Genomic DNA, 27,952 nt, shown 5'->3' with positions numbered 1-27,952 from the left:
TCGATTTGCGTGCCAATATTTTTCTGATTATCAGCGTTATTTGGCACAGTTTCAGAAACAACTGACGCCAATCGGTTATGTCCCGTATTCGGTCTCGAAGAAATATGGTCACGAGTGACGAAACGATATCAGGCTCGATTACGATATCGATATTTCATCGATTAGTTTACTACGTCACACTCGAGTGGTGCTAACATTACGTAAACAGTGAGGGCGGTCTATTGCCGTAGTCTCCCGATACAACGTGTGTCTTGATCTGGCCCAGATAAAGCGCAAGGGGGGAAAACTTATTTACGATGACCTGTGGTCTGGTGCTGTCTTCTGCTCTGTACGATCGGCCGAATCAATAACATCATCACCATAACACATCATGGATTTCGATGACTACGAGAGCCTGCCCAACAACGCTTCAGCTGGTGTCCACATGGTCGCTGGAGCCTTCGCTGGTATTATGGAGCATTGCGTGATGTACCCTTTGGATTCCGTCAAGGTGATTTACGTTTCCTCAATTTCTTTGATCATCTCCTTTATAAGATATGATCTAATTTTATTTGTGTGTTGTATTTAAAGTTTAAAAATGGGCTTAATTGTGTATTAACCCTCATATTATAGCTGCATTTTAAAATGTAACACTAGATATCTATCTCTTCCTTAGATCTCTAGGATTTAGTGATTCCTTAGATCTCTCTAACACTAGAGCTCGTCGACTTTGTATTTACTTTATTACCCCCCTTAGAATACTAAACTATAGCCTACGTCTCAGAAACGTAGATGTTTTGGTAATTAACATGCAGTTTTTATGTTAGTTTGTATTCTAGGGTTATATTCTTTACTAATATTCAATAATGATGTGTCCTTTCTATGCCGAGCACTTTTTATTTTTGGGTTAGTTTCATTGCGATAATTCAAAATTTTTAGAACACATAATTAAGAACATGTTGCTTTACAAAACAAGATCATACCTGTATCTCAACCCATGCGGACACAGTTACATTTCCCACTGCTTGCTAAGCACTTTTTTAACATGGTGTAATAGTAGAAACTTCATAATACATAATTGCAGTGCCACTTACAATCTGGCGATAATTTGGTAATTTTCTATACTATCCTCATTCTTGCTAATCGTGATTTGGCTATGTACTCGACAAAAACTATTGTCGGAACGATGAAAATCTAATTGCCCAGGAAAATTAAGATGTAGGATACTTATGGATCAGGAATGTGTGTCTAGAATGAGTTAAAACACCTGGGTGTCCGAACATTAGCTGACTTGGACCAGGACTCCATGTGACGCAAACATGACATCGATTCGTCGTTGTACAGCCTACACGACTATAACTTGTGACATCCAACAAATGCGGACGGACCGCCACCAACGGAACTTTGATTATCAAGTCCAGACGTGCCAAAGACGCTATGATGTCGCTTTAGGTTTCGATTCTTAGATCATGATTTATCATAATTATTCCATTGATTTATGCTCCTGTAATTGGACTTGTTATTTTGTTATACAAAATTTATGTAGACATATACATATTTAATAAAATTCTGGATCCACCCATCTTTCTGGAACGCTTTGATATCTCCTTGAGATGGGAAGCGAGGTGTGTCCGGTCCTTCAATGTATACAGGGCCACAACTAGGAGGGAGCAGGTCTGGTGCCCTGGCTGCTGGATCAAAAGGGAGTGCAGATTTCACCTTTTAACCTCTCCACTATTGCAAGGAGGCACAAAAATTTGTGCATGCTCCGAGGTGACCAAGAATCTAGTTGCAGCTCTGACCATATATACTCATGTATAAGGCCGTGCACATAGTGAGGCGACCATGAGGTACGGAAGTGCATAATAGAGACTATCGATGAAAACAATTGCATTGTTCTATTCTGCACTGCACATACTCAAGGCGCGAGACAAAGAAGAGAAAGCGGCCACTCAACAAGTTGCGGTGTCGAACACTAGTCTTGTTTTCACCTCGATCTGCTGATTGGTTTTTTTCTCCTTTTATTTTCTTTCCCTCTTCTATGGGGAGATCATCACACCCTTACATTTCAGAACCCCTCCGGCCATTTTCTCTATCCTCCTCCTCTTTTACTGTGTGCAGACATCTCTTCATCCACCCCTATGCATTTTTCTTCCTAATTACAATTCTTTGGACTCGTACCCGCGGCCGCAACTAGTGGGGAGCAAGCGGGTCTCATGCCCCGAGCACTAGACCTGAGGGCACCAATTTCATTCTGAAACCTTTCCTTCAACATGAATGAATGAACGGCAGTACTTTGCTACTGGACTTATCCCGTTGCAGAGATCTCTTCCAGCCCAGCTTCGTGGCAGAGTGGTACTTTCCTTCAACATTACAAGGAGGCATAAAAATGTGAGCTTGCCCCGGGTGACCAAGCATCTAGTTGCGGCCATGCTTGTACCTCTTTGCTCTACTATGAACGCAACCTAAGTTAACCCCTCCCCCACTTGAGGACCATCATAACCACAATGCTGAAATCATGGTTTTTCTTCTCAAAAACCGACCCACATGTGAGACTACCCCCCTTTCTCCCCACACAGAGCAATATAACGATACAATTCAAGGCTTATAACGATACAATTATTCAATCATTACACTTCACTCTTAGTTAGAAAAATTGATAGTAGCACTACACATAACAAGCATTATACAGAAACAAACTGCATATTAGGTTCGCAACACATACACACACATTCTGGCATGTACCAGTTCATTAAAAATTCTCTACCAGAATGTGTACGATGTGCATGTACAGTTGAGTAGTAGTTGTATGATGCTTTGTTCCAATCACATACATTGAAGAAAAAAAGTTATCCAATATCATTGAAACACAACACTGGTTATAATCGAAATTTTAACCCTTAATGGTCCAAAAGTATGCCTGGAAAAAAATGATGATTGTCAACCTCCATTTAATTAATCCATCATTAATTTAATTGATCAGTGTGGAATTAATTAATTTCGAACTCAATTAAATCGAACCTTAACTTGTTCTGTGCAAAAATATTCTGTGCCTAAGGTGGAACCAGGTACCGCATTTTGATCCTTTTTGCTTTATGTTGAATTTTGATACTGTATGCAAATTATTTGTTTGCCATGCTTCAAGCCAAGCAATAAATTGGTCGCTCCATTTCGTGTCAATACATCAAAGATACTCGTGCCATGCCTTCTTAGTTGTTCACATGGTCACAACCAGTTGGGGCAGAGGAAGGGTGGGAGGAAAAGTTACTCGAACACCCATAGAGTGTGTTAAAATTGATTGAAAGATATTCATTATCCTGATTTCCTATGTTAAATTAAGAGTTGTGAATTCATAGTTTTGTGCAGCAGTTGACAAATCCCAGGTGCCGGTTTACCGTGGAGACTGAAAAATAGATATTTGTACCTAATATTTTCTCTGCGTAATTAATAGCATAAAAACAAAATGCTTGGTCTTAAAATATTTGATTGCCGCCTAGATTTTTTCTCGATTTGTCAAGTCCTGGTTTCGGGGTTATTCAATGAAGTTGGTCTCGTGAATAAATAAGAATGATATCAGATTTAAAAAAGTTATTTACAAATTTTGTGTATGTGTTTCATAATCAACTTGAAAACCAACTCGGTAACTTTCGATCCTGTCAAGATTTTTGCTTTTTTACAACTGGAATAATGCTTGTCATTCGTAACGGAATTAATAATTTAAAATAGTTGTTTGCAGAGAAATCATCAAGAGAATGAGTCCAAGTATGTCAGAGTAGCCAAGAAAAATCACCTACCGTAAGGTGACTGAAGTAACCCAATAAGTGGCCTGAGAACTCTGTCTCGCATGGACGTCTACATTTAACTGTGAAGTCACTGATGCTCTATAGAACAGCTGAACAAATTCTGAGTGCCAGGTCGCCATGGCGACTAAAAAATTGTAATTGGTGCCTAATATGTATGATAGCTTAATTGAAGTCCAAGAGGCACAAAATTATTGGAAATTATGCCAGTGTGTCTGCCAGCATGTAAAGAGGTTCCCAAGTCCTGGACAAGTCAAAAAATACACATTTTGGGCCAAATTTGTCGGCGGGAATAGCGTGGCACGTATGAAATTTTGCTGGTGCCTAAACTTTTCTTTGATTTGCCAAGTCCTGCTCTATAGTGAATCAAATTCCTCTAAATTTCGGAAATGTGTGAGAATTTAATTCATGCCTTCCACGAGACACTTATAATCTGTAGAGATCCATATTTTCTCAACAATCTGAGTTCACAGGACCCAGTTGCAACAAAGTTTACTATGGTTTATGTTATGGGATAATGAATGGTACTACATTCTGTGAAGGGGGGAAAAAACAAACTCGAAGAATATTTTGAAGGTTCAGCATCCTTCTGGCACCTTTATTTTTGATATGCTTCTCTAACGAAATAAATGTTGATTAAATAAAAAGTGAAGAGTTTCCACCAATCACAATAGAAGAAGTTTTTGTCTTCTTTTTTTTTCTCGATCTTGTCCTTGATGACTTGGAGTCAGTTGCAGGAAATGGCAGACCTATTTTGGTGATTTCGTTCTTCCTTCATAATAGAATGATGTCTTTGAAAATTATGTTGGCTGATCAGTTATCTAAATACAGTATATTTGTTTTTCATTTATTTGATGCACAGGGTTTTGTAGCGTACGTTATGATTGACCCGGGACAACCAGGAAACATCGGGGGTGCGGGAATAGCTGTTTTCATTCCGATGTTTAGTTTCGTGTCATAAATAAATCATTAATGAAATGATCGTGTTTTAGCAAAAAAATGGAGGATTATTTGTGCTTTCCTCGTTCATGTTTAATCTGCTGGCACACTTTTTCAAGGGCGCGTGTATGACGGGTGTGTGTAAGTATGTAGCTGCGCTTTTCTCTCTTATCCGATCATTCACTAACTGATTTTTGAATAAGTCTAGTTTTATTTGTTTTTATTGTTTAGGATTGATAGGCGCACGAAGGTGTGTTCCTGGCGTATCAGTTGGTTAGAGAAGGGTTGCCTGGATATTATCACACGCTATTGTATGAGAAATGTTCGCGTGAGGTAGCATGATGCGCGATAAATATGCAATGAATGTAAACTGGGATTCTTATATTACGTAGGTTTTCTTCAGAAATGTGTCGTGGAAAATTGCAATTTTCCGTTGAATGCAATACAAAAAAAGGGTTGAAGTTTCCACACGTTTTTCTGATTTTCGTTTGATTCGATCGTCTTGGAAATTCGGTGGTGAAATCATTTGAGCGTCGATCAAATGAAATCAGTCCAAGCCGATTGCTTTATGAAGACGGACGAAACGATATATCCTATGGTGTCACCAGGGCCATCTTCTGAGGCTCCCTACCTAGCTAGACATGCCTACTTTCCTGCTGAATGCTTACCTACCCATTTGCATACTTACCCTCAAAATTTTTAATCAGACCATTTTCATGAGGGGCCACCCTCTGCACTTGAGACCCCCGGGTCGTGACGGTATGGGCCATGCGTTAAGACAGCATTGCGTGTTACGGAATTAACCACTTTTCCCCTTACGTCTTACGTATCTACTATTTTTCCTTCCTCTTTCTAACATGCCATAACGTTTGCAGTTCCCAACCGGGGGTGCGAGATGGGGGAGAAATTACAGCATGTTGACTGATTATATTCAGGAAAATTAATATGAAAAAAATTGAATTTTTCAATTCCTAAAAAAATATAAACCATACCACTATTTTGACGCCTCATCTTCTGACTTCTGCTGTCAGAAATGTGTCACACGAATTTTGCGTTGTAAAAGTTTCTTTTACGATTAGCGATCCTACTTGTTTTCTATTACGGTTGAGAAAACACTATTATTTACCTAAACCAGTGATTCCCAACGTGGGCGTTATCGCCCCCTGGGGGCGTTGGAATGTTCTAAGTGGGGGGGGGTAGCAGATGATTCTATGGGTTGTATTGCGTTGGTGGGGGGGGGAGGCGATGGAAGAAAAAAATTTCTGAAGAAGGAGCGATGGGACAAAAAAAATGGGAAACTATGACCTAAACTGTTTCGGGTTTGTTTACATTGGTACCTCGTGTTATTAGCATGTTGTGTGTGCTTAGATTTGATACGGTCGTGAATACACGACTTAGGAAAAACGTCAAAGAATTCAGTCTAATGTGTAAGAAACATTAATTTATAGTTGTTGCGGCTGAAATCAATAAATGAATCTTTCAATGAATATCTTTTTTTCCAAATCTCAAAAAAATTAATTTTCAAAAAAAAAAATGAAGTCAAAATTAAATATTAGCCATAGACGAAGGGACATTAAACAGTAAGTAAAAGAATTCATAGAAATTAATTATCGGATAATTAATGTAATGAGTTACAGAAAAATAAACCTGAATTTTCAGCGTATAAAAAAACGTGTTATCCAAGGGGTTGTGGGAAGGAAAAACGGTTGGGAGCCATTGCGTTAGAATAAGGTTATCGTATTTATCGCCGATTTGTCAAAGAGAGACCATCGGAATTTCTTGCGAATCGTGTAAGCGAAGCGGTTAATCTGGAATCTGTAAAAAAAAGCCGGAACACACACTTGCGTTCGTTTGAAATCGCCTTAGACATTCAAATAGGCGAACTCGAGGAGATTGCAGATACCGTCCCGTCCGTCAATGACGACTGATGAAATGACACATTGAGCCGTTTGCATGAAGCCGAAGGAGATCTACCACCCAGATATGTCGCGACATAACTTTCATTCGTTCAGACTCTTCGAAAAAAAAATTGTAAGAAAACATAGATCTGATCAGTTTTTTTACGTACGTCGGTTTCCTTGGGAATTTCACCCCAGTTTGACCGCTTAAACGCCGAACTATCGACGGAATTACTTTTTGTTCTGAAATTTGGGGTTCTGGGTTTACATGCCTATTCATAGATCAAATTTCGAGAAAAAATAAATTTGTTTTCTATGATGTTTCATAAATGGAACATTGGGTGGAGGTGAAAGCGGAAACCTGTGCTACCTGTAAGCTATACTTTTATGACGATATTTCTGGACTGTTTTTATAATGAGCAATTTTCTACTTTATGTCACCAACTCACAACACGTTCCTTTTTTATTTATCCTGAAAAGAAATATTTATCGATAATTTGTGATATTTATTTCTAATGTTCGTGATCATGTAGAAACACTCTTGATAAACTCATTTTTCACTTAGCTAACATATTCAATGTTTGTTTTTTTTTTTTTTTTTTTTTGTTGCACAGCACACGGTCCTTACATTGTAGACACAATATAATGTCTATCAGGTGATCTGATTTCTATTTCAGTTACAGCAAGGTTTTGAATGAATATTCAAATTCGCCTTTATTTGTAGAAGACATTACTTCTATCTGAAATTCCAAATTGTGTGTATGGGATGGAATTTTTTCACGTACGGCCTACGTGAAAAAATTCCATACTTTCACGTAGGCCGTAGTATAATAGTTTGATGCAGCACAACTGCCACCTCAGCCCAGAAAAATTTATTTTACACACAGAGTCATCGAATTTGTAATCTCCTTTAAATCATCTTGAAGAACAAGCTTCAAAAGGATCTAACACTTTATCCTCATCATCACACAAAATTTATCCAACATTCCGCTAGAGCCGTTGTCGCCAAATCATTTTTGAAAATGTTTTTTTCATCCCTGACCCAGGTTCAACTGCAGATAACTAGCATATATATATGTCAGTTTGACTAACTAGTCTACCATTTGAAATGGTAATTTATTTCCAATAAATGAACAGCGGTTCAAACAAGAACATGGAAGCAGCCCAGCACACATCAGATACTGGCCGCTAATACTCTCTTGAAGCGCCAATGTTCCATTAATGGGACATGCATTTTTGAACGCACCTACCATGTTCATGTGTACCAGTGCAAAGAAGCTAATTGATTTACTTCAATTGATATATCCAATAGTAAAGAGACACAAAATAATTTTCAATTTACTTCAAAATTTGAATTTTGACGAATTTCAATCGAAATGCGGAAAAAATACCCAAAAAATGTCAATTTCAAATTCGGCCAAAAAAGGCAATACTAACTTGAAGTTTTCGAACTTTCAAAAATATTTTGGATTGTGCTCCACGGTAAAACACCGGAAATGATTGAATTAATTTTTAATCTATATTTTCACAAATGAAAACTATGTTCTATTTACAGAACATTGGCCATTAAACGGTTAAAGATCGGGCAGAGATGTAGCGGGATATTTGAAATTTCTAATGAAATCAGTCTCTGAGAGCAGGGGGGGCTCCTTAACAGCCATTTCACGTTATTTGGGGAACACAGCCCTAATTACTACGCATTATACATATAATTTTACCCAAAAATATCTCGTGAAACCCCATAATGATCTCGCGACACAACTTTTGGGTAGCTCTCTAAAGCAGTGGTGTACGCAAGATCGACCTTTGTAGGGGGGGGGGGCAAGAAATCTCTTCACAGATATTTGAGTTACCAACCTTCAAAAAGTATTTTAAATTAAGACAACAAAAAAAGGTATTTTCTTTCGACTTTTAATTTTTTTACAAAAATATTTTTAATTACTGATCGACTCGGGGGGGGGGGGTCGCATGGACACCCTTTGCTTCTCCCTCTGAGCAGGGTGGTATACACAACCTCCAGCCGTGGGCCAAAATGCGCACACAACACGGTAAGTGCAATAGTTTCTGGTAATATCTGGTTTACCAGATATCACCACCTATAATAGTGGTGGTAATATCTCGTTTCCGGCCCTCGGACTGAAAAGCTTGTACGCTCTTGCTGTGAAGCGACTCAAATGAGGGCCTACAACAGGAATGACCATGACGCCTTCTCGCGGCCCTGCTATCATACATGTCGTTTCGTCCATCGCGATGAATCTATTTGAAAGATTTTCGAATTGATCTACCTTTCTACTTCCAATGAAAATTGAGAAATGTGTGCAGTTCCACTATTAACAGTTTGGAAAGCGAAAGTAATTGCTCTCAGATATCAGATCAACGTGTTCGCAACAACCATCTTCCGCAATAATCAATGAACTGGTTAATGCCACAATGTAAAGAAAGCTTTCGGTAAATTTTGCGTTGATCGATCAACCATTGAGGTCGGGGGACATAGGCGGGATAATAATACGCAAATCTAGTCCATATGTAGGTCAAATCGCACAGGTAATTCGAATTCCGAGTAAACTCCAAACGCAAACTACGTATTGCGTTGTGTTTGTGAGACATTTTCCGATAATGTTTCGATTTCGGTAAAGTCGTAAAATAAGTGAAATAGCAGGTTTATTATTTTTCGTTATTACCCCTTTTTTTAAATGGAAATTGAGTCATCTATAGGAAAAGGGTTTCTTTTATTTTATTGGTTAAATAGTTAAAACGAAAATCAGTCACTGAAGGACGCTTTTCTTGTGCGTTTTTTAGTGCGAGGCGGTAGTAGTTGTTTCATTGCTTTGTGCTTTTTATTATTTTCAAGGTCGTGTAGCGTCATACAGGAAATCGCTATGTCTGTATTTGTTCTAAAGAGAAATTGTTTCAAGTTTCTCTTTTTATCTTCTCTATAGCGTGTGTGACGGTGATGATGCTGACGATAAATCATGGAGTATAATGAATATCTTGCAAAATAGTCGCGCAACAGCCCTTTTTTTTTCCCCGATAGTGGGTTCTAAAGGGATGTAAATTTTTATCGCTGTCTTCATATAAAAAACTATTCATTTTTAAAAGAAGGATCTTACTTTGCGTGTTTCGTGTTGGCAGTTTTTTCTTTTATTTTTCAGACTTACGCTGAGTCTGAGAATAAAGTGTCTACAAAAAAATAGTGTTTTTTTTTTCTCTCGTATTTTCCGCGAATTATGCGTTAAAATAATCTGTAGATGTCAGTCCGGGTTATATCGCTGTGTAAAACGGTTTTTATTTTTCTTCTGAGTTTGGAATAAAAATAAATATATATTTTTTCAGTAATGTGCGATTCTCTTAATAAATATTTTGTTAAAGGTGGTGGGTTCCCAACCTATGGTATGCTCGCAACAATGGATATCATCCAGGCTGTTTGTTCCCCCCCCCCCATGGGCTGAATAGGGGACATTGCCCCCCCCCCTCCCCATCGTCAAAGGTGATGTTGACTGATCTAATATATATTGTACATATGAATTAACACATCATCGTGCTCCCCAGCAATAATGACCGTGCCCCCCCCCCCAATATTTCCAAGTCTATCTTCGCCCATGTTTCCCCCTCCCCCAGAAGCACAAAAATATATGGTTTGTTTTGGTTACCAGGAGCTTTTTTAGTTGTGGACCAAAGGGATTTGAATCAAACAGAGAGGGGGAAGGTCTCAAATTATTGAAGGCTTTCTCCAATTCTTAAATTATTTAATCATTCATTTTCATAGGAAATAGAACTAGTTCTTTCAATTGTTTCTAATTCATCAAACCTTTTTCTTCCATTGGTTTAAAATTATCTTCAGTTCCAAATTTTCATCAATTTTTGGTGTTCAGATTTTTTTCTATTTTTTTTTTTTGTCGCATTCCTATGTATTCTTTGTAGTAATTTATGAACTTTTTGGATGCTATGGTCGTCCACCCAAATAAAATCGGGACTAAAGGGAGGGGGAGTCATAAACATATTTATGAGGCTGTTATTTTTGCATAGGGCTCCGCATTTGGTAAGAGTGGCCCTGTTTGTGATCGTCAGTCTGTTGCAAAGGTTACTGGTGATTTAGTTCAATCGGAACCAAGGGCTTCCTTAGGACCTACATGGGGGCTCACTTGTGGGTTGTACTTAGAGGAAGAAATATTTTTAGTTACTATCCTTGAAGGAAGCGGTAGCCTGATAAGATACTCGCCTAAAGTACCAAAGGATGTTTAGAGGTGTCGCGAGTTCGATACCCGTTTCGTCCTTGTCAGAAAACTTTCCTGACACAGGGGTACAACAGAAACGGCGACATATGATGGCAGAAAAAATTGCTACTGCAGGGAGTCCCCCATCGAGGGGTTAGGGCATCAACCTCTCGATGAGTATGAAAACAAGCCTGCCGTTCGGAATCGGCAATAAATTGTAGGTCCCGGTCTAATTAGCACTTGTGTGCAGAAAATGGCAGTGGTGCGACAAAAATGATCAAATGAGCTATCCTTGAAATAGTTAAATTGAAAGGAATCAGAATTTTAAGATTTTTCCTCAATCATGTTTAAGGTTTTGCTCATCTCGGTTGGAGAGGTGGGGTCGAAAAAATCAGTATTGGCACCTAAAGTTTTTTATACGTTATTAAATTTTATTTAATGAAATGTTGGTATTTGGTTCGTTATAGCATATCAGTGACATCGTTGATCTACTTATCATCAGGGACATATTCATTATAATGATATTTGTGTTCCGATGAAGTTTTTAGAGTGTACGTTGAACAGAATAGTTTTGAATAGCTTTTTTTCATGTCAAAAGATCACGAATTATTAATTGAAATGCTATATTTTTCCTGATTTTTCATGGTTAATTTTTAATGTATATCATTGTTTTCAGACTCGTATGCAGAGCCTGAGACCAGATCCAAACGCAACATACAGGAGTGTGCCGGACGCTTTATGTAAGATAGTTCGTACAGAGGGTGTCCTGCGCCCCATGCGAGGCATGAGCGCTGTGGTGATAGGTGCTGGTCCAGCTCATGCATTATATTTCTCCTGCTACGAAAAGCTGAAGCGTGTTTTGAGTGGCACTGAGCATGGAATCGGGAGTCCTATTGCCCAAGGTTTGTTTGTATTCCATCATTAAGTTGCTTGAATATGAAAAATTTTAATTTTGCTTACTTTTTTTTATTATTTTGGAGATATAGACCTGATATAACTGATATCACAATATTAAAGCTTTTAAATTTAATTTCTAAGAAAATGAGTTATTGTTATAATAGTGATAATCCCGAATATTGATCAGTATCAGAAGTTGATAGCTTCATGATAAAGATGTGTATGAACGCTAAAAAAATCAGTATTTTCGTCATAGTACATCTTTAGATTAGTTTAGCTGAGTAGTAGCTTTGTTTCATGGTAAAGAAACTAATTTTATCGGCTTGTCAAAATAATTTTGTTTTCTTCATTAGTTTTTCTCCTTAGATTTGTCAGCATTTTTGCCGAGGCACCATTTCAAGAGGTAATCTTTTTACATTGAGGGGTTTTAAGTCGCCTAAAGTGATGGTAATCACCGGAATCAAAAGCTATGCAACAGATCATCCTGTCATAAAGTACTTCAGGAAACCCAAAAAAAAAATTCCACAGTAATAAGGGAACATCATATGGAATGGGACTAAAAATTTTGTTTGCTATTCACAGGATTGGCTATATGTTGGTTAGACCATATTCCACGACGTACAACTCCCTCGGTATTGAAATAGTGAATTGTCTGATTATTCATCCCTTAAATTATTGCTCTTTTTTTCCTAGTGTTTCTTTGAAACTATTCGACTTCAGTGGTCACCACCACCACTGGTTTTCCAGCAAGAAGTCCTGGATTTGATTTCTGGTGGAGAAAACTGAACTTTTTTTCCCAAGTTCACCTCGGCATAGTATCCAGATAGTCCATTGATTTCATTTATCTTGGCCAACCAAAAAAAAAATCATTTAGCTCTTGGATTCATTCATATTGGTTATATTTGTATCCGATGGCCCATTCGAAACTATATTTATTATTTTTTTCACATAACAGGGCTGGCTGGATGTTTCGCTACTCTATTACATGATGCTATCATGAATCCTGCTGATGGTAAGGTCATTAATTTAGAGGATTCTTTATGTGCGATGATTTCATGCATTTTCATAACTCTAATAATATGTTTGGATTTGATGAATCATAAAAAAAATAATTTGCCAGCCAAATTTATGAAGAGCCAAACATTTTTCACGATTAACTTTTTTTAGTTTAATGATCCCAAATGATACTTTTTAGGTTGAAAAGTGGTGTGACAGTGAAGGATTTTCTGTTAACCCCCAAAAGACCACCGTGGTTGCTTTTACCAGAAAAAAAGACTTTTCTTTGAAGAACATCAAGTTCTTTGGTCAAACTCTTGACTATGCCAGTGAGGTTGAATTTCTAGGCGTATACCTAGATCAAAACTGATTTGGAAGAAGCACCTTGAGTTTTGGACAAAGCTAAGAGAGCTTTTTGGTCCTGCAGAAATGCTATTAGAAGGACATGGAAATTAAATCCTAGAGCCATCCACTGGATGAACTTATTATTTATGGTTCTGTTGTCTGGTGCTCCAGAACAAGGTACAATACGGTTTAGTTAGACTTACCTGAACCTGGGTGTATGAAAACCACTCCTATTGAAGCACTCAAACTTTTACTCAAGATGTATCCTCTACACATGCATATGGAGGCTGCAGCAATCATCTATATGAAAAGATTCAAGAATTTGGGTCGTTGGTAAAAGTACTCTCAGTACTTATCATGGTGTAGTCTTGATGTAAATGTTACACAGCACCCATATCTCAATATGTCAAGTGATGGCATGCTTTCCAAATTCGCATTCAATAAGTCTTATATGATTCTATTCCCTTCTAGGGAAGACAGGCATCACTCCTACTCACAGTGATAGAAATCTTATTTGATATACTGGTGGCTCTAAGCTTAGAAACAGTAATGGAGCTGGAGTATGCTATCCTGGAGATGGTACACAGTTGTCATTCTTTTGGAGGCTTCACCACTATTTCTCAGGCTCAAATCTTTGCAATTTTCATGTGTTGTAGAATTTGCATAGATAGAGGTTTTAGTATAAGATGCATTTTTATATGTTCTGAGATAGTCAGGCTGTTCTGATGGCTCTTCATAAATCTGAAATGACTTCTCATGTAATCTGAGAGTGTTAGAGTGCACTCTGCAATCTATCCAACAACAACAGAGTTCAGCTCTGCTAAGTACCTAGTCATTCGGGTATCTTGGGTGATGAATTGGCTGACAAGCTGGCTAGGTGTTCTGGGACTCTGTTCATTGGACCCAAGCCAGCTTTGGGAATTTCACGGGAATTGATTAGAAATACTGTTTTCAACTCTTTCAGGAGAAAACAGTACCATGATTGGCTGAACATTGATGAAGCTCAGCAAAAATTGTATTCGTAAAGCTGTTGGTCTACATACTGGCCACTGTAGGTACTCTTAAAAGGCATTTTAATGTCATAGGAGTTAGTAGTGAATCAACCCGTAGAGGTTTTGTATATAAGGAAGAAACAACTACTCATTTCCCCTTTGTGAATGGGAAATGTACCCTGCTCGTAGGTTTAAGCACTTAGGTCATCATTCGTTTGAACCATGGGAGCTTCAAGGCATTCCTATTAGATCTCTGCTGAACTTTGCTTCAGCTACAAGTCTCTACTAAAGACTTTTATTTTTTTTGGGGATAGTGGGGTAGATCTCTGGTCACAGTATTAGGTTCTGTGGAACCACCCACCTATAAGTCTACGTCACTTTTCCCACAAAATTGAGTTCAAATTCCAGAGTCGTGTTCATTAAAATTTTGGAAGGTGGCAAAATTTTGTCTTTCTCTCTCAGTTTATGAAGAAAAAACGGAGGCAAATTGTAATAAGTCAAAAAGCCCACAGTATCGAATGTTGGCAAAATATTATTTACAAATTTTTGTCGTCATGAAATTTTGAAAAAGTTAACTTATAGCATTTTGCTATCTGAGTGCAGAAACAATGTGAAACGATTGAAAAGAACAGCTAAACTGTACAAAGCCCAGGCTTTCTAGTGTCAATATGCAATTTTGCCCTTTACCTTGCAATTCAGCACTATAATGCCTTCTAAAAAAATTTTTTTCAAGATGTCCCAGTTCTTATCAGTGATTTGTCCTGGTTTCTCAGTCACATTATTATTTTTTTCGTGGGTATGTTCTCTCATAAAGTTTTCTTTTTTTTCTCTAGTTGTGAAGCAACGAATGCAGATGTACAATAGCGCTTATAAGAACTGCCTCAGCTGTCTCACACAGGTGTGGAAGGTGGAAGGTGCACGAGCTTTCTATCGCAGCTACACCACACAGTTGACGATGAACATTCCTTTCCAAAGCATTCATTTCATGACCTACGAGTACTTACAGGACGTGACAAATCACGAAAGGACTTACAATCCAAAAGCTCACATGTTATCTGGAGCAATCGCAGGTGCTTTTGCGGCTGCTGCCACAACCCCACTGGATGTTTGTAAAACTTTGCTGAACACTCAGGAACAAAACACCTTGCATTACATGAAACAAAATCATATTAACGGGCTAATATCGGCAGCTGTTACTGTGTATAGATATAACGGGGTAAGGGGATACTTTCAAGGACTTCAAGCTAGAGTTATTTATCAGGTGCCTTCAACTGCCATCGCGTGGTCTGTGTATGAGTTTTTCAAATACTTTCTTCAGAGGAAGCATAGTTTCAAGATGCAAGATAGCGTTAGCTTCATCAAGCAAGAAAATAAGACACTTTTAGGTCATCCTAGTTCCATAGATAAAAGCTCGAGTCATATACCTGTGTCCCAGTTGCCTATTGCTTATAATAAGTGACTCAAATAAATGTTCATGCATCAACCACAATAAAAATTATGAATATTGTTCTGTTTAATTGATTTCTTGTATTTTTTCTATGTGATAATGTCAATGTTCAGTGATAAACGGGTTGAAAAAGTAATTCTGTCAGTGATTGATGTCGCTGGACTTTGTCAGTTATTAATTTCCAATTAACTAAGCCTGAAGGGGTTTCATACTTTTTGATATACTGGCTTCCAGGTGGAGATCCAGAGTGTTGTGTCAGAGAAGGTGACTTAATATGTAGAAATGGGACACCCATTTTCCCTTACAGTATTATCTGGCTCTGTGTGCGGGGGGTGGGGATGCTCCTAATGTATCTCTTGGTCTGCACCTGGTGGCTTTAATTTGAACTTTTAAAAGCACTCCTTTATCATGTTATAAGTGGATACTGGCTCTTTAAACATGTTTGATTTACACCAGGCATCTTTAACAGTTGACATGGCTTGGGCCACATTTGGCATTCTACAGAGTCCCACAGGCCACTTGCCTATGACTAGGATTACTAGATGTCCTCAGGTAGGGGGAGGAAGGCTAGAGAACCTATTATGTACCCAGGGCCGCAACTAGATGCTCTTTCAGCCGGGCAAGCGTATTACGTCAGCATCGATGGGGGGGGGGTTGGATGATGCTTACATGATCAACCACCCTTTATGCAAATATGAAATATTCTTAATGGCATCTCTTACTCGGTGAGCCAAAAACGGGAAAAATCTTTCGCTAGTTTGTGGGCACCTGAACTAACATTCTCCGTAATGATAAATTCCTTACAGAGCCTCTTCAGCAATCTCTAAATGCTTCACGGATCCTTCAAGTGCTCAGGAAATGTTTCCGGGCCGGCTTAAGTGCAATGAAACTGTGTAACGCATCACCCAAGTGATCCGTAATTATGCCACGGATCACTTAAGTGATCTGGGAATGTTCCGCGGGTAACTTGAGTGATGTAGAACCGCACTGGGGGGGGGGGGTGTAAGAGTGCTCTAAAATTGTGCCACGAGTCATTTAAGCGATCTGTGAAAATGTACCGCTTAGTTCATTTTTACAAAATTGGGTTTGAGAGGCAAGCCACATTAGATCCGCGGTCAAGGGTTTACCGTATATGGCTTAAAGGGTAGGTCGCAATGAATTTCTTAAAGAGAAATTCTGAGTTCTTACCCTTTAAATAGCATTGAAATTAACAGCAATCGATTATAATAACACATATACAGGTATTTTCTTTTGAAATTTTTTAAAGGTTTTTAGATTAAAAAAAACTTTTTTTCGTCGGGGGGGGGGGGTTACGAGCCCCCTCCCTCGTACGTTTCTGATCCCTGGCTAATTAATGTTGCGTTGGGAGGTAGGGGGCAGGGTTGACGAAATTTTGCTGAGAAGGGGTCAAAAATGGCTAAAAAGTAGCTGACGTAATACTTGAACGGCCCCTCACGCCTTATGTTAATTCAAACAATCTTTTTTAAAGAAGAATTTAGTGCCTCCACTGGTCCAACACACAGGGCACTAGATCCACCTACATCCTTATCTTTGCTTGGTGGGGTCCCCCCAATCCAAGAATCTGTAAAAACCCTAGGCCAGAGAACTTGATGTCTGGATTTTAGAGGTCTTGGGCAGAATTTTAAGGCATTTGCTTTGTTAACTTAAGATCGTTAAAGTCAAAATGTAATCAAAGTACTGTATTTTTATTACGTGTTGCGGCCGTACTCTTCGCACCTACTTAAGTCAAGCACTGGTGCAGAACGAGAGTTACCCAGGACAATCTCAACGGCATCATGGTCTCCTGGCAAATTAATGTTCGGGATTCCTTTTACCTGGTTGGAATGCCAACCAGCCAATCTACATACAGGGTGTCCATAATTATAAAAGATCCTATCTTAAAATAACCTACAGGCGAAACCAGTCATAAGAAAAGTGTGAAATTTTGTGGGGACTTCATGAAGTTATGGGAATTTGTTTCGGGGGGAAAATATTAGTTGCACATGCTGCCACCAGAGGGCGTTTCACCGTGAATACCTGTAGTAAACATGCAAATTTATGTGATGTCACGCAGCAGTTGCTATAAAACCTAGAAACATTCGCGGAAATCTTGTTTCTCAATGTGTTTGCTACTTCAAACGACAATAAGTTTACGAGACCGCGCTTTCTTGGTCAAATTGTTTTACCAAAACAGTAATTCCGCAGTAACTGCTCTACGGAAATATCGGACTTGGAAGAGGATTCGAAAAGGTTCAATGAATGTTATAACCTTCCGAGTATGATAATGAAATTTGAAACCACAGGATCGTTGGCTCTGTTCGTCTTGGAAGAAACCTCGTTTCTATACACTCAGTACAGGAGGTTTCGCTTCATGTGTTAGATGACAGAGCTTCAAATTCTCGTGGTAGGTCGGGCGTGTAGCACAGGCGTTGGATAGGCCACGTTCCATAAGATCACATGTGGAATATCCTCCGATATTATCCGTACAAACTTTCACTTGCGCAGCGCATAGGCGGAGATTGACTTGGAAGTCTGGGGGGGTCAAGGCCATTATTGCTGGGGGGGGGACGATGATGATGATGTCAGCTCATATATACATTAGATCAGTTGACTCCGTCTGTGATGCTGGGGGGGGGGGGGGACAATGCTCCGCCCATGGCGCAGCGGTTGCTTCCACATGATTATGACGCTCGACTCCGGTTCTCACTGCAGTTTCTAGCTCGGGTTGAGGTCGATTCAGAATGGCCTTGGAATATCCTCTGGACAGATGAAGCGCATTTTAACTTGGATGGCACAGTCAATACTCACAACTGCCGAATTCGGGAACCAGAAAATCTGCACGCTATCTTAGAGGTTCCGTTGCATTGACCAAAAGTGACGGCATAGTGTGGATTTACTGCATTATTTATTCTCGGTCCCTACTTCTACGAGGAGTTACGTTCTACAGGTCCAGTAACATGTTGGATCCCCGGGAAGCGATATATGCATTACTGTTACAGAACGAAATTGTTCCTGTTATGCAAGCACGTCACTGCCTTGCAGACACAATCTTTATACTAGACGGAGCTCCTCCACACAATGCAGTGTGTGTTAAGAATATTCTTAAAACAAATTTTACAGAAGAACGTGCCATCAGCCCACACTTCCCTAATCTATGGCCTCTCAGATCCTCGGACCTTAATCCATGCAATTTTCGGCTTTGGGGGCATTTGAAACGTCTGGCAAGTCGTGACAATCCAATAACTTTACCTGACCTTAAAGGCAGTATTTAACGAAACGTGCTGAACATTTCCCCGCACACATATCGGTCAGTTTTGGAACATGCCAATAAAACGTACTCTGGTGGCGATATGTGCAACTAATTCCCCCCCCCCCCCGAAACAAATTCTCATCACTTCATGAAGTCCTCCACAAAATTTCACAATTTTCCAATGACTGGTTTCGCCTGTAGGCTTTTTTAAAATAGGGTCTTTTAATTATGGACGCCCTGTACTTTTCAAAATCATAGCACCAAAGCTCATTATTATGAAGCCCTCCTATGCATCCGATTGCCCTCAAGCAGTCTCATATGCGTTGAGACGGCCCCTGGGGTTACTTCTATTCAGAAATAAACACAATGGATGTAACACCATTCTCAAAGCACAACTTCTTGAAAAATCCTATATCAGCGGTTCTCAACCTTTATTAACTTGCGGAGTCCTCTTTAGCATATAATTTCTATGACGGAGTATATTTTATTATTACTACTGTATACACTCGTGCATAAGCCGAGTTTTTTGTTGAAAAATTTGTATCATTCAAGTAATTTATTCTAATCCTATGAATGAGTTCCTAAGATAAACAACAAAAAGCGATGCCTTAAAGAAACCCAACATTGGCCTAGTGTGCCAGAGAGAGGCGTGGAATTCTGTTTCCCATTGAAATAATCAAATTCTTTAAAAAGTGTTGCATCTGTAACGCAGTGGACGGAACTGAAAACGACATGCTCTTTGAAAGGGACGAACACGATGACAGCACAGTTGAAGATGAAAACGAAGATTTCACACCATAATAGCTTTCGATGTAGAGCTCAGAAAAATGGATTAAAAAGTTTGAATCGTACCTAATTGTAACTTTTACTGCGTGGAAATATATGATTTTTGACGTGAATACGTCTTTTTAAATCATCTGACGATACTGGGAGCATTCGCAGAGTTGCGTGACGAAATTCATTGAACGCTCATATCCAGGGCCGGCCCTAGAAATTCTGCCGCTTGAGACGAACAATATTTTGCCGCTCTTTAGATACGACTGTCTGGAAAGAGTTTTCTTCCTTCACCTCTATTACATTGATACAGTGGTTCCCAAAGTGTTGGTCACAACCCCTTGTGGAGGGACGTGTGTAACTTTGAGGATTTAAGATGTCACGAGATAATTTCCTAAATAAAAACGTCCTGATGGAGTAAATATAACAAATCAATATCTTCTTTGAAGAGGGGAAGGTGAGCTATTTAGCGCATACATATCGTATAACGCATTAAAATTCTGCGTAAAGTTTACTAAAAATAATATGAAGGAAAAATGTATTCCATCAAGTGTGTTTTTGTGTATTTTATAAAGAGAAAACATGGAAAATAGAAAAATTAATATATTTATTCTTAATTGGGCGTAGCGGGGGAGGGGGGGGGAAATTGGGGGGTCTGCCCCCCCTCGAAATGTGAGAAAATGACCGAAAAAGGGGAAAAAAAGATGGCCAAATCTATTGTTCTATCACTTTGCCCCCCCCCCCAGAACGAAATTTCTGGCTACGCCCCTGCATCCAAAGATAAAATATATTAATTGAAAATCCAAGAATCGCTCTCAGCATTTCCTACTTTAAAATGGTGATTCTCCGTGCTATGTTTGCTTATATGTTGTTTAGGTTGCGTAGCATATAAAGATAAGTTTCTCATATACTTTTATTTATACGTTGCAGCGAAATATTCTACGGAGGTAACAGCCCAAAGTTCATACGTTTGTCAGCAGAACCGTAGTGCGCAGCAGAGGACATGGGGGGGGGGGGGGCCCGTGCCCTCCACAAGACGATCAAAAATTAAAAATATTTTTCCAAATATTTCAGTAAAAAATTGAAACATCGAAAGAAGATACCTTTATAACGTATGTTATCTTTATCAATTTCTGTTAATTTAAGATGCTTTTTGAAGGTTAGTAGCTCAAAATTTCTCTGGGAGAGATCACTTATGCTTCCCGAACCCAATGTGCCTCCCCCTCTGAAGGTCGATCTTGCGTACACCAATGCTCGCGACCAGGGCGCAGAGTATTGTAATGTGGCTAGTCTTCCCATGGTAACGCAAGTTCTACCACAAGCCATTATACCGCTTAATCATTGTTTGGTGCAGCATAACCTTGATGGTCCTTGCATCTATAAAAAACAAACTCCAATCCAATCCGAATGTGCATATGCGCCCTCAAATGAATGATAGCACAAATCGTAGCAAATCGTTCTCCAAAAACACCTTCTAGCGCCTTTGCTTTTGTGATTCAGCGGCACATTCTACGATCAAAAATGTTTGTTTAGATGTCTTATATCACATCTTAAAGTTTGTCCCATGAGTTTAGAATCACCCTGTATATTTGTACAGTGAGAAAGACATCAATGAACTAGAACCATTTATGCCACCTATCAAATAAAACTGTTACAATTCTTCGATTGAAATTAGTAACCTGATTTTCATTAATGTGCTATGTAAAAAAAAGCAATATATGATGTTACTTAATATTTTATAAGCAATAATATCAGTTAAATTATCAAGTTTGCCTCGAAATTTTAACAGTTGTTATTTGTGCGTGGTAAAACTACGGCCTACGGTATACCGTAGGTTCTCTGTGATTACAATCAAAAACAATATGAAAGCCAAGGGCGACTTCAGTTTGCGAGTTTTATTAATGTTGGTTTAACGCTGACAAATAACTGTTAAAATTTCGAAGCACAAACATGATAATTTAACTAATATTATTACTTATGAAATAGTAACTAACATATCATGTCATATAATTTTTTCACGCAGCACATTAATCAAAATCTGGTTACCAATTTCAATCAAAGAATTGTAACAGTTTTATTTGATAGGTGGCGGAAGAGGTTCTAGTTCATTGATGCGTTTCTCACATGTAAATACTATAAAACTGTACTGTATAATTGTTTTCAATATTTTCTACAAGGCATATTTTTGCTGATGAAATCAATCTCGTTAACCCCAACCATGAGCTCAACCGGGCACGGTACGGGGACCCATGACCCCACATCCCGCTTATAGCCGGGGCCGCAACTACATGCTTGGTCAGTTGAGGCAAGAAAGAATTTTGGCACAACCCCTGGTAATGAGGGGGTAAGAAGAGGTTAAGGAAATTCGCACGTCAGATTCGCCTGCTTCCCCCCCCCCCAGTTTTCGCCCTGGCTACGGCTTCGGATGTATAGGAATGAGGGTGATGGCCCCCACAAGGGCAGGGCTGAACGACTCCAGTCCAAGGGCCCGGAACGATTATTATTTTTTCGCACTATAAATTTACTACAGAGAGGTTCATGAAAAGTTTGGACAAGGGTCAACACCAAAGACCCTAGCCTAGAGCCCCCTGCTGCAGATAGTGGGAGCCAGGGTGAGGGCCATTTTAAAGCATGGGACTACTCGGGCATAGCTCAAGGTCTCAAGTGCAAAGAAGGCCTCATATAATAATGAGACTTGGTTGTATTTTTCGAATGCAAAATATGATAAATTTGAATGAAAGTAGTTCCAGTCAGGTGGGTCTCCAGAAAAATCACTTTGCATGGAGTAGCCCCCAAAAATGCTGTTAATAGCTGTTAATAAGACGGCCCTTATATAGCAGCTCCCACTCTTCCCGCTAATAATATCTATTACTGTGATTTTCAGACGTATGCAAATTGGTGTGGGCACCCCCCCCCCATGATTTTTTCGGCCCCAAAATGTGAACAGCATTTTTTTCATTGACTAACGAAACATATTAGACTGATCGCAAGGGTCCCAAAAGTTTTCTGTTTTCCCGGGAAGCCCCATATCTAAGTCCTGCCCTCAGAACATCACTTTGTGGGGGCCGCATAATGCTTCGTATACGGTCTTATTTGTAGTTGAGTGTAATGCGATTCCAAAGCATGAAATACTCATACAAATAAAGAAGAAACCACAATATTACCCATTCTTATACAGACATATAGTGCTTGGGGAAATCGTTTTTTCTTCCGCTAAATTGCATTAGATACTAAAAATTTTCAAATGAGATCTTGGTAATATAGTCTAACTATCTGCAACATTATTTGGCCTGGAAAATTCAACCATGAATCATTTGATCTTTGCCGCGTTGCCATCCCCACTAGATAATACCTCCATGGCACTGAGCTGTAAGGAAAGGAAAAAAAAATATCCTTATAGCTCAGTGGGTTCACATCTTTTTCCTGTTCACAAGGAGACGTCCAAAACGAAGAAGCAGACGATGTATAAAAATTGAGTTCAAGCGTGAATACAAAAACAGCTTTTCATAGACTAGTCCTCTTCTTTTCGGTTTTTTGAAAAACTCATATTACGAGACATCAATAATATCATAATATTGTCAGTTCATCACATCCAAAGTTATTCTATTCCATCCATTTGTTTTGCTCGCACGTGCTGACCATATTTCCTGGAAAAAAAGTACGGGAAATCACCAGTTTTCGCCAAAAATGATGAATGCCAACTATTCCTGAAATAATCGAAAAATTCCCAATGTGGGGGAATAAAGCAACACCACACTAAAGATAGGCATTTCTAGTGTGATATTGAGAATAAAGCAGGAATGTAATGGTTGCGTCTGTCGAGCCGTTCAGAATCGGTTTCGAAATGTCTGGGTGTGAAATATGGCAGTTGTGTGACAGTCAACGTCAATAGGGCGGCGCATTCGGGGCTAACGTGAAAGAGTCTTTCTTTCTCGTTAGCCCCGGGAGGATTAGTGTGACGTCACGATCGACAGCGCTGATTCCAAACAAACATGAGCTGGGTGAAATTATAAAGGAAAACGCCATAGGACGTACGTGTGTCTCTGTTTAAGTTTTTTTTTTTTTTTAAATATGATCAAATAAGACTTGTGAGCTCTTGAAATGGGAACTTCAAACTCATGAATATGCAATGTTAAAAATATATATGAATAATTTTTCTCTAATTAGCTATGAAAGCTTTTTATTTCTCATGCTATCTGTTCACTCGCATTTATCCTAGTAGCCATGCATTTATCCTAGTAGCCATGCATTTATCCTAGTAGCCATGCATTTATCCTAGTAGCCATGCATTTATCCTAGTAGCCATGCATTTATCCTAGTAGCCATGCATTTATCCTAGTAGCCATGCATTTATCCTAGTAGCCATGCATTTGACTCCTGCATTAAATCCATGAATCTACCTTCAGTCATTGAATCATTACTCAATGATTGAATCGAACAAATTGTTTTCGGGTTATTTTTTCCCCTCTATGTAAAATGGTGATGTGTTTTGTGCCTGATTGTAAACACTTTCACAATGCCCGAGATATTTTCATCATCTCTATTATAGTGAATGAATCGGACGTGATCAGATTTCCAACTGCATTTTCCCCCCTCTTTCTATCAGTTTAGGTTCTTTGATGGAATCAAGTAAATTATGAAACTTTATCACATTTTTCCGAGCCATATTTGAGAAAAAACCTGATGACAAAAAATTATAATATAGTCGAATCCCGTTATAACGAACTCCAAGAGACCGGAGAAATCACTTCGCTACAACGAAATTTCGTTATAATAAAGAAATTCCAGGTTTATACATTGTTCTTATCCTATGTTAACAATTATCTAGCGGGGATTAGAAAAGTGTTCGTTAAAACGAGATTTTCGTTATAACGGTATTCGCTAAAATGGGATTCGACTGTAGATACTAAAGTGAAAACTAATCGCAACTTCGTTTGGGCCAGGACCCTCGGTCACACTTTTTTACGGGCCCTTCTATGGTTAATTTATAGCGTGAAAAATCCAAAAAATGATGAGATATGTCCCGGGCCCCAAGGCTAGAGCCCTGTCAGCCCCAACCTTGGGGGGTCATGGCCAGGGGTCTTCAACCCATGTCCTCACAAGTGTTATTTGATTATATATTTTTGGAAAAATAATTTAAACAGAGACTCACCTACGTGCTATGGAGTTTTCCTTCATAATCTCGCCCATCTCATGTATGTTTGGAATCAGCGCTGCCGGCCGTGACGTCACCATTAATGCCCCCAATTGTTTTCTTTTATGTAACGACACTGAGCTTTAAGCTCAGCCAGCGCGACACGTCGTCCACTCACCAGTAAGAAAAGCAGCATGACTGTTTTCCTACACATCGCAATACGACAGCGCTTTACGTCGGGCGTGATTGGTCGACTGCTTCTGGAGGAGTCAAATGCGTCGTGCGCCGCGGTTTTGTCGATATTCTCTTCACTCGTGTGTTTTCTTTTCCTTCCGTTCAAACCGGAGCATGCAGACGACAGAGTAGCTGATGTCAAAGCCATATACTTTATATAGCCGACCTGATCTGATGCGCCTCGCTACGAAAACGCAAACGCGTAGCGTGATTATGCAACGCGTTTCTGTCGGCGCGAAATAGTCTAATTCGGTTCACGCTGCGCAACAAACCTATTCCTAGGCAAACCCGGCTTTACTTATAGCTTAGTGGTAACGATAAATACATCTTAACATTTCACTTCTTCAAATGTGGCAACAGATATTTTTCTGATTGAAGTTATAAAGAAAAACCTATCTACCTTTTGTTTCTGCTCAACTTACGTTGCGTTTGTAAATACTGGAGTTTTGGGTATGAAAGTTTTGAATAGTGAGTACATTTTAACATTTTTCTCCCCCTAAAATTTCAATTTTGAATTTATTTTTAAGAATTTAAATGTTTTTTTCAGGCCCGTCATTTGGGGCGGGGGGGCCGCCGCCCTGGCTTTTGAAAATACACTAAATGGTATATATATATTTACAAACATATATATGCACATGCATACATTGAGTCAGTGCCGTCTTAATGCATGGGCCCACCCGGGCACCTCAGGAGAACAGGGGCCTCACAAAAATGAAAATTTGGAGAATCCGCTTGGTGAAAAATCACTTGGCCCGGGGGCCCATGATGCTCTTAAGACGGCCCTGCATTGAGTACATGTTCTTTGCCCCCCCCCCCCGCCCTGGAAAAAGTTGAAATTACGGCCTTGGTTTTTTCTCTTTTTTTTTTTTTTTAAACTGGAACGAAATAAAATTCAAGGTCTATTTTTTTCTTCCTCATTAGATGTTGTTGTTAATCATCCCGTGATTGAAATAGCGACGAGATCAACATTCTCTTGAACTGTGGTGAGATGGCTGTTGAACCTGAGGCCAAGAACTGCCACGTGGTAGCCAAGAACCTCGATGGTGAAGATTGCAAGGACCTAATAATTAAGTGCGACATCAAATTAGAGGTCCCCGATGAAGATGAAACTATAACTAGTCGGTGTGAGTTCGAAGCCGTGAGTATCAAGGAAGAACTAGAAGATGAGGATCCCGAGATGATTCTCGAGGAAATTTCCCGGCCTAGGAAGAGGAAAGTCAAGAACAAGAACCTGGATGATGAATATCTACCTTCCAGTTTGCACAAGAAAAGCAATCGCAAGTATTGTACCCGCAAACACTTGAAGGAGAAGCTGTACCTGTGTAAAACGTGTGGCCGGTCTTTCTTCCACCCGGCCAACCGCAACGTGCACTCGAGGGTACACCAGGCCCCAACAGAGAACTATCGCTGTGATGTGTGCGGGAGGAACCTGGGTTCGGCACAGAGTCTCAAGGAACACAAGAGGAACCATTCGATGCCCCGGACGAAATGCCATTACTGTAAATTGCGTTTTGATTCCACGGAGGAGCTGAGTAGGCACCAGGCACTGAACAAATGCTTCAAGCATCACAGCTGCGATGGTTGCGGCCAGTTGTTCATGAGGGAGTACAGCCTGCAGCAACATCAGAGAGCGTGCCCTGAGAAAGTAAGACTCTCCACGTTTTCATGCACTGTGTATAACAAGGATGGTTCTGAGAAGCCAGTCGCGGATGGCAGTGCGTGTCGCAAGAGTGTGTGTAAAACTTATTCAAGGAAGAAGAATGTAACTGCTCAGCCGAGTGTTAAGATTGAAGAGGCAGCTTGTGTATCGAATGACTTGTATATACTTTCAACTTGAATGTGTGTGTAAAGTAGTGAGGGTGTTTTTGTGAATATTGTAAATTACAAAGTTTTTTTTCGTTCAACGTTAATTCAGTTATATATGAGTATGGCTACTGTGCTGTTGCACGGATATCTGTGTTGAACAATTTTCAGTTGAACCTTTGGTTAATTTTCAATACGCATGGTTATCGTCAACATGGCTACTTCTTTTTTCTTGCCAAATTTGGCAACCCTGACTGCTAAATCAGCTTTGCTCCTTGTGGCAACCATTTATCTTTTCCTATCATCCTGTTATATCCCCTTATCTCTTTCTATCATTCTTATCTGTCTCCATCGCCTTCGTGGTTATGCGCTTATGAGTGAAGGAGACAGATAAAAATGATAGAAAAAGATAAGGGGCTGCTATAGGAAAAGATAGCAGATTGCAAAAAGCCCCAAAACAGAATAGGCGGAAATATGTGATGTACGTCACAAACAATCTGGAAGAATTTTAACAAAAGTAGAAAACATGAGAATTTTTATCGCAGAACATTTCCAGTCAGCCAGGGGCTCATTGCAAAACATTTTACTTTGAGGTCCAAAAGAAGCAAAGTAGATTAGTGGTCAGGGTTGTCAAATTCTTTGAGAAAAAAAGTAGCCATATTGGTGATGCTTATGGAAAATTAACTGAATCTTTTGTTGGTTTGTTATGAAACTTGACAAGATTTATTTATTATGAACACATGTATTGATTGATAATACTAGACATTAGGTTCTGTCTTTATGAGAGCAAATTATTGCTTATTATTAAAAAACATTTCTATAAACAAGCGAGGATTGAATTTTTTTATACACTGTAGACACATGTATGGTGGAATGAAAAGTGGCATCATTTCTGGGCATCCATTTGGAACAGCTCTAGTTCCTTATATAGTACAAGTCCCTTATCATAGTATAATTCCTTTTGGCAATTTTTTCTTTGGTGAGAAAAACATCTGAACAAGAAGGTGCCAAGAGTGAAACAGAGAGTCATGCTTTTGCACATCTTTCGTGCCAAAAAAAGGAAATAACTGTGGCTGTTATATAAACAATTTTTTTTCATTGAAGACAGGTGTTCGCTTAACGTAGGTTCCGTTAAAGACAGGTTTTAGTGTATCTTTTTCAGGATAATTTGTTCATAACAAGGCTTAAAAAAAAAAAAAATATCTTGGGTACCACACATTTATTTTTTCCAACGAAATCAGTTGCACAAA

General features: G+C 39.2%; 2 protein-coding genes across 2 annotated transcripts; both read left to right on the top strand.

Moving 5' to 3' along the window:
- Positions 1 to 171: 171 nt before the first annotated feature.
- Positions 172 to 15,577, top strand: mfrn (mitochondrial iron transporter mitoferrin). The gene is made up of 4 exons (XM_089237799.1): positions 172 to 490; positions 11,507 to 11,732; positions 12,683 to 12,739; positions 14,894 to 15,577. Exons 1-4 carry the CDS (start codon positions 371 to 373, stop codon positions 15,517 to 15,519), a joined length of 1,029 nt encoding a protein of 342 aa, XP_089093925.1. The 5' UTR covers positions 172 to 370; the 3' UTR covers positions 15,520 to 15,577.
- A 9,679-nt stretch (positions 15,578 to 25,256) lies between these two features.
- LOC149081041 (uncharacterized) lies at positions 25,257 to 27,930 on the top strand. Its single transcript, XM_089237797.1, has 2 exons — positions 25,257 to 25,367; positions 25,821 to 27,930. Exon 2 carries the CDS (start codon positions 25,888 to 25,890, stop codon positions 26,734 to 26,736), a length of 849 nt encoding a protein of 282 aa, XP_089093923.1. The 5' UTR covers positions 25,257 to 25,367; positions 25,821 to 25,887; the 3' UTR covers positions 26,737 to 27,930.
- Positions 27,931 to 27,952: the final 22 nt, after the last annotated feature.

This window comes from Pholcus phalangioides, unplaced genomic scaffold (assembly GCF_987345545.1).
Source record: "Pholcus phalangioides strain wild (caught in Gottingen) unplaced genomic scaffold, Ppha-v1.0 ptg000010l_1, whole genome shotgun sequence".
In the NCBI taxonomy this organism is placed as follows: Eukaryota; Metazoa; Arthropoda; class Arachnida; order Araneae; family Pholcidae; genus Pholcus; species Pholcus phalangioides.
The sequence above is the reverse complement of the archived record's forward strand: the minus strand, read 5'-3'. Positions and strand labels throughout refer to the sequence as shown.

Bases quoted from the DNA above. Each gene is read 5' to 3' on its own strand.
- LOC149081041 (XM_089237797.1), top strand. From the start codon at position 25,888: ATGGCTGTTGAACCTGAGGCCAAGAACTGCCACGTGGTAGCCAAGAAC.
- mfrn (XM_089237799.1), top strand. From the start codon at position 371: ATGGATTTCGATGACTACGAGAGCCTGCCCAACAACGCTTCAGCTGGT. The intron at 491-11,506 runs GTGATTTACGTT...CATTGTTTTCAG, and splicing joins ACCCTTTGGATTCCGTCAAG to ACTCGTATGCAGAGCCTGAG. The intron at 12,740-14,893 runs GTAAGGTCATTA...TTTTTTCTCTAG, and splicing joins TATCATGAATCCTGCTGATG to TTGTGAAGCAACGAATGCAG.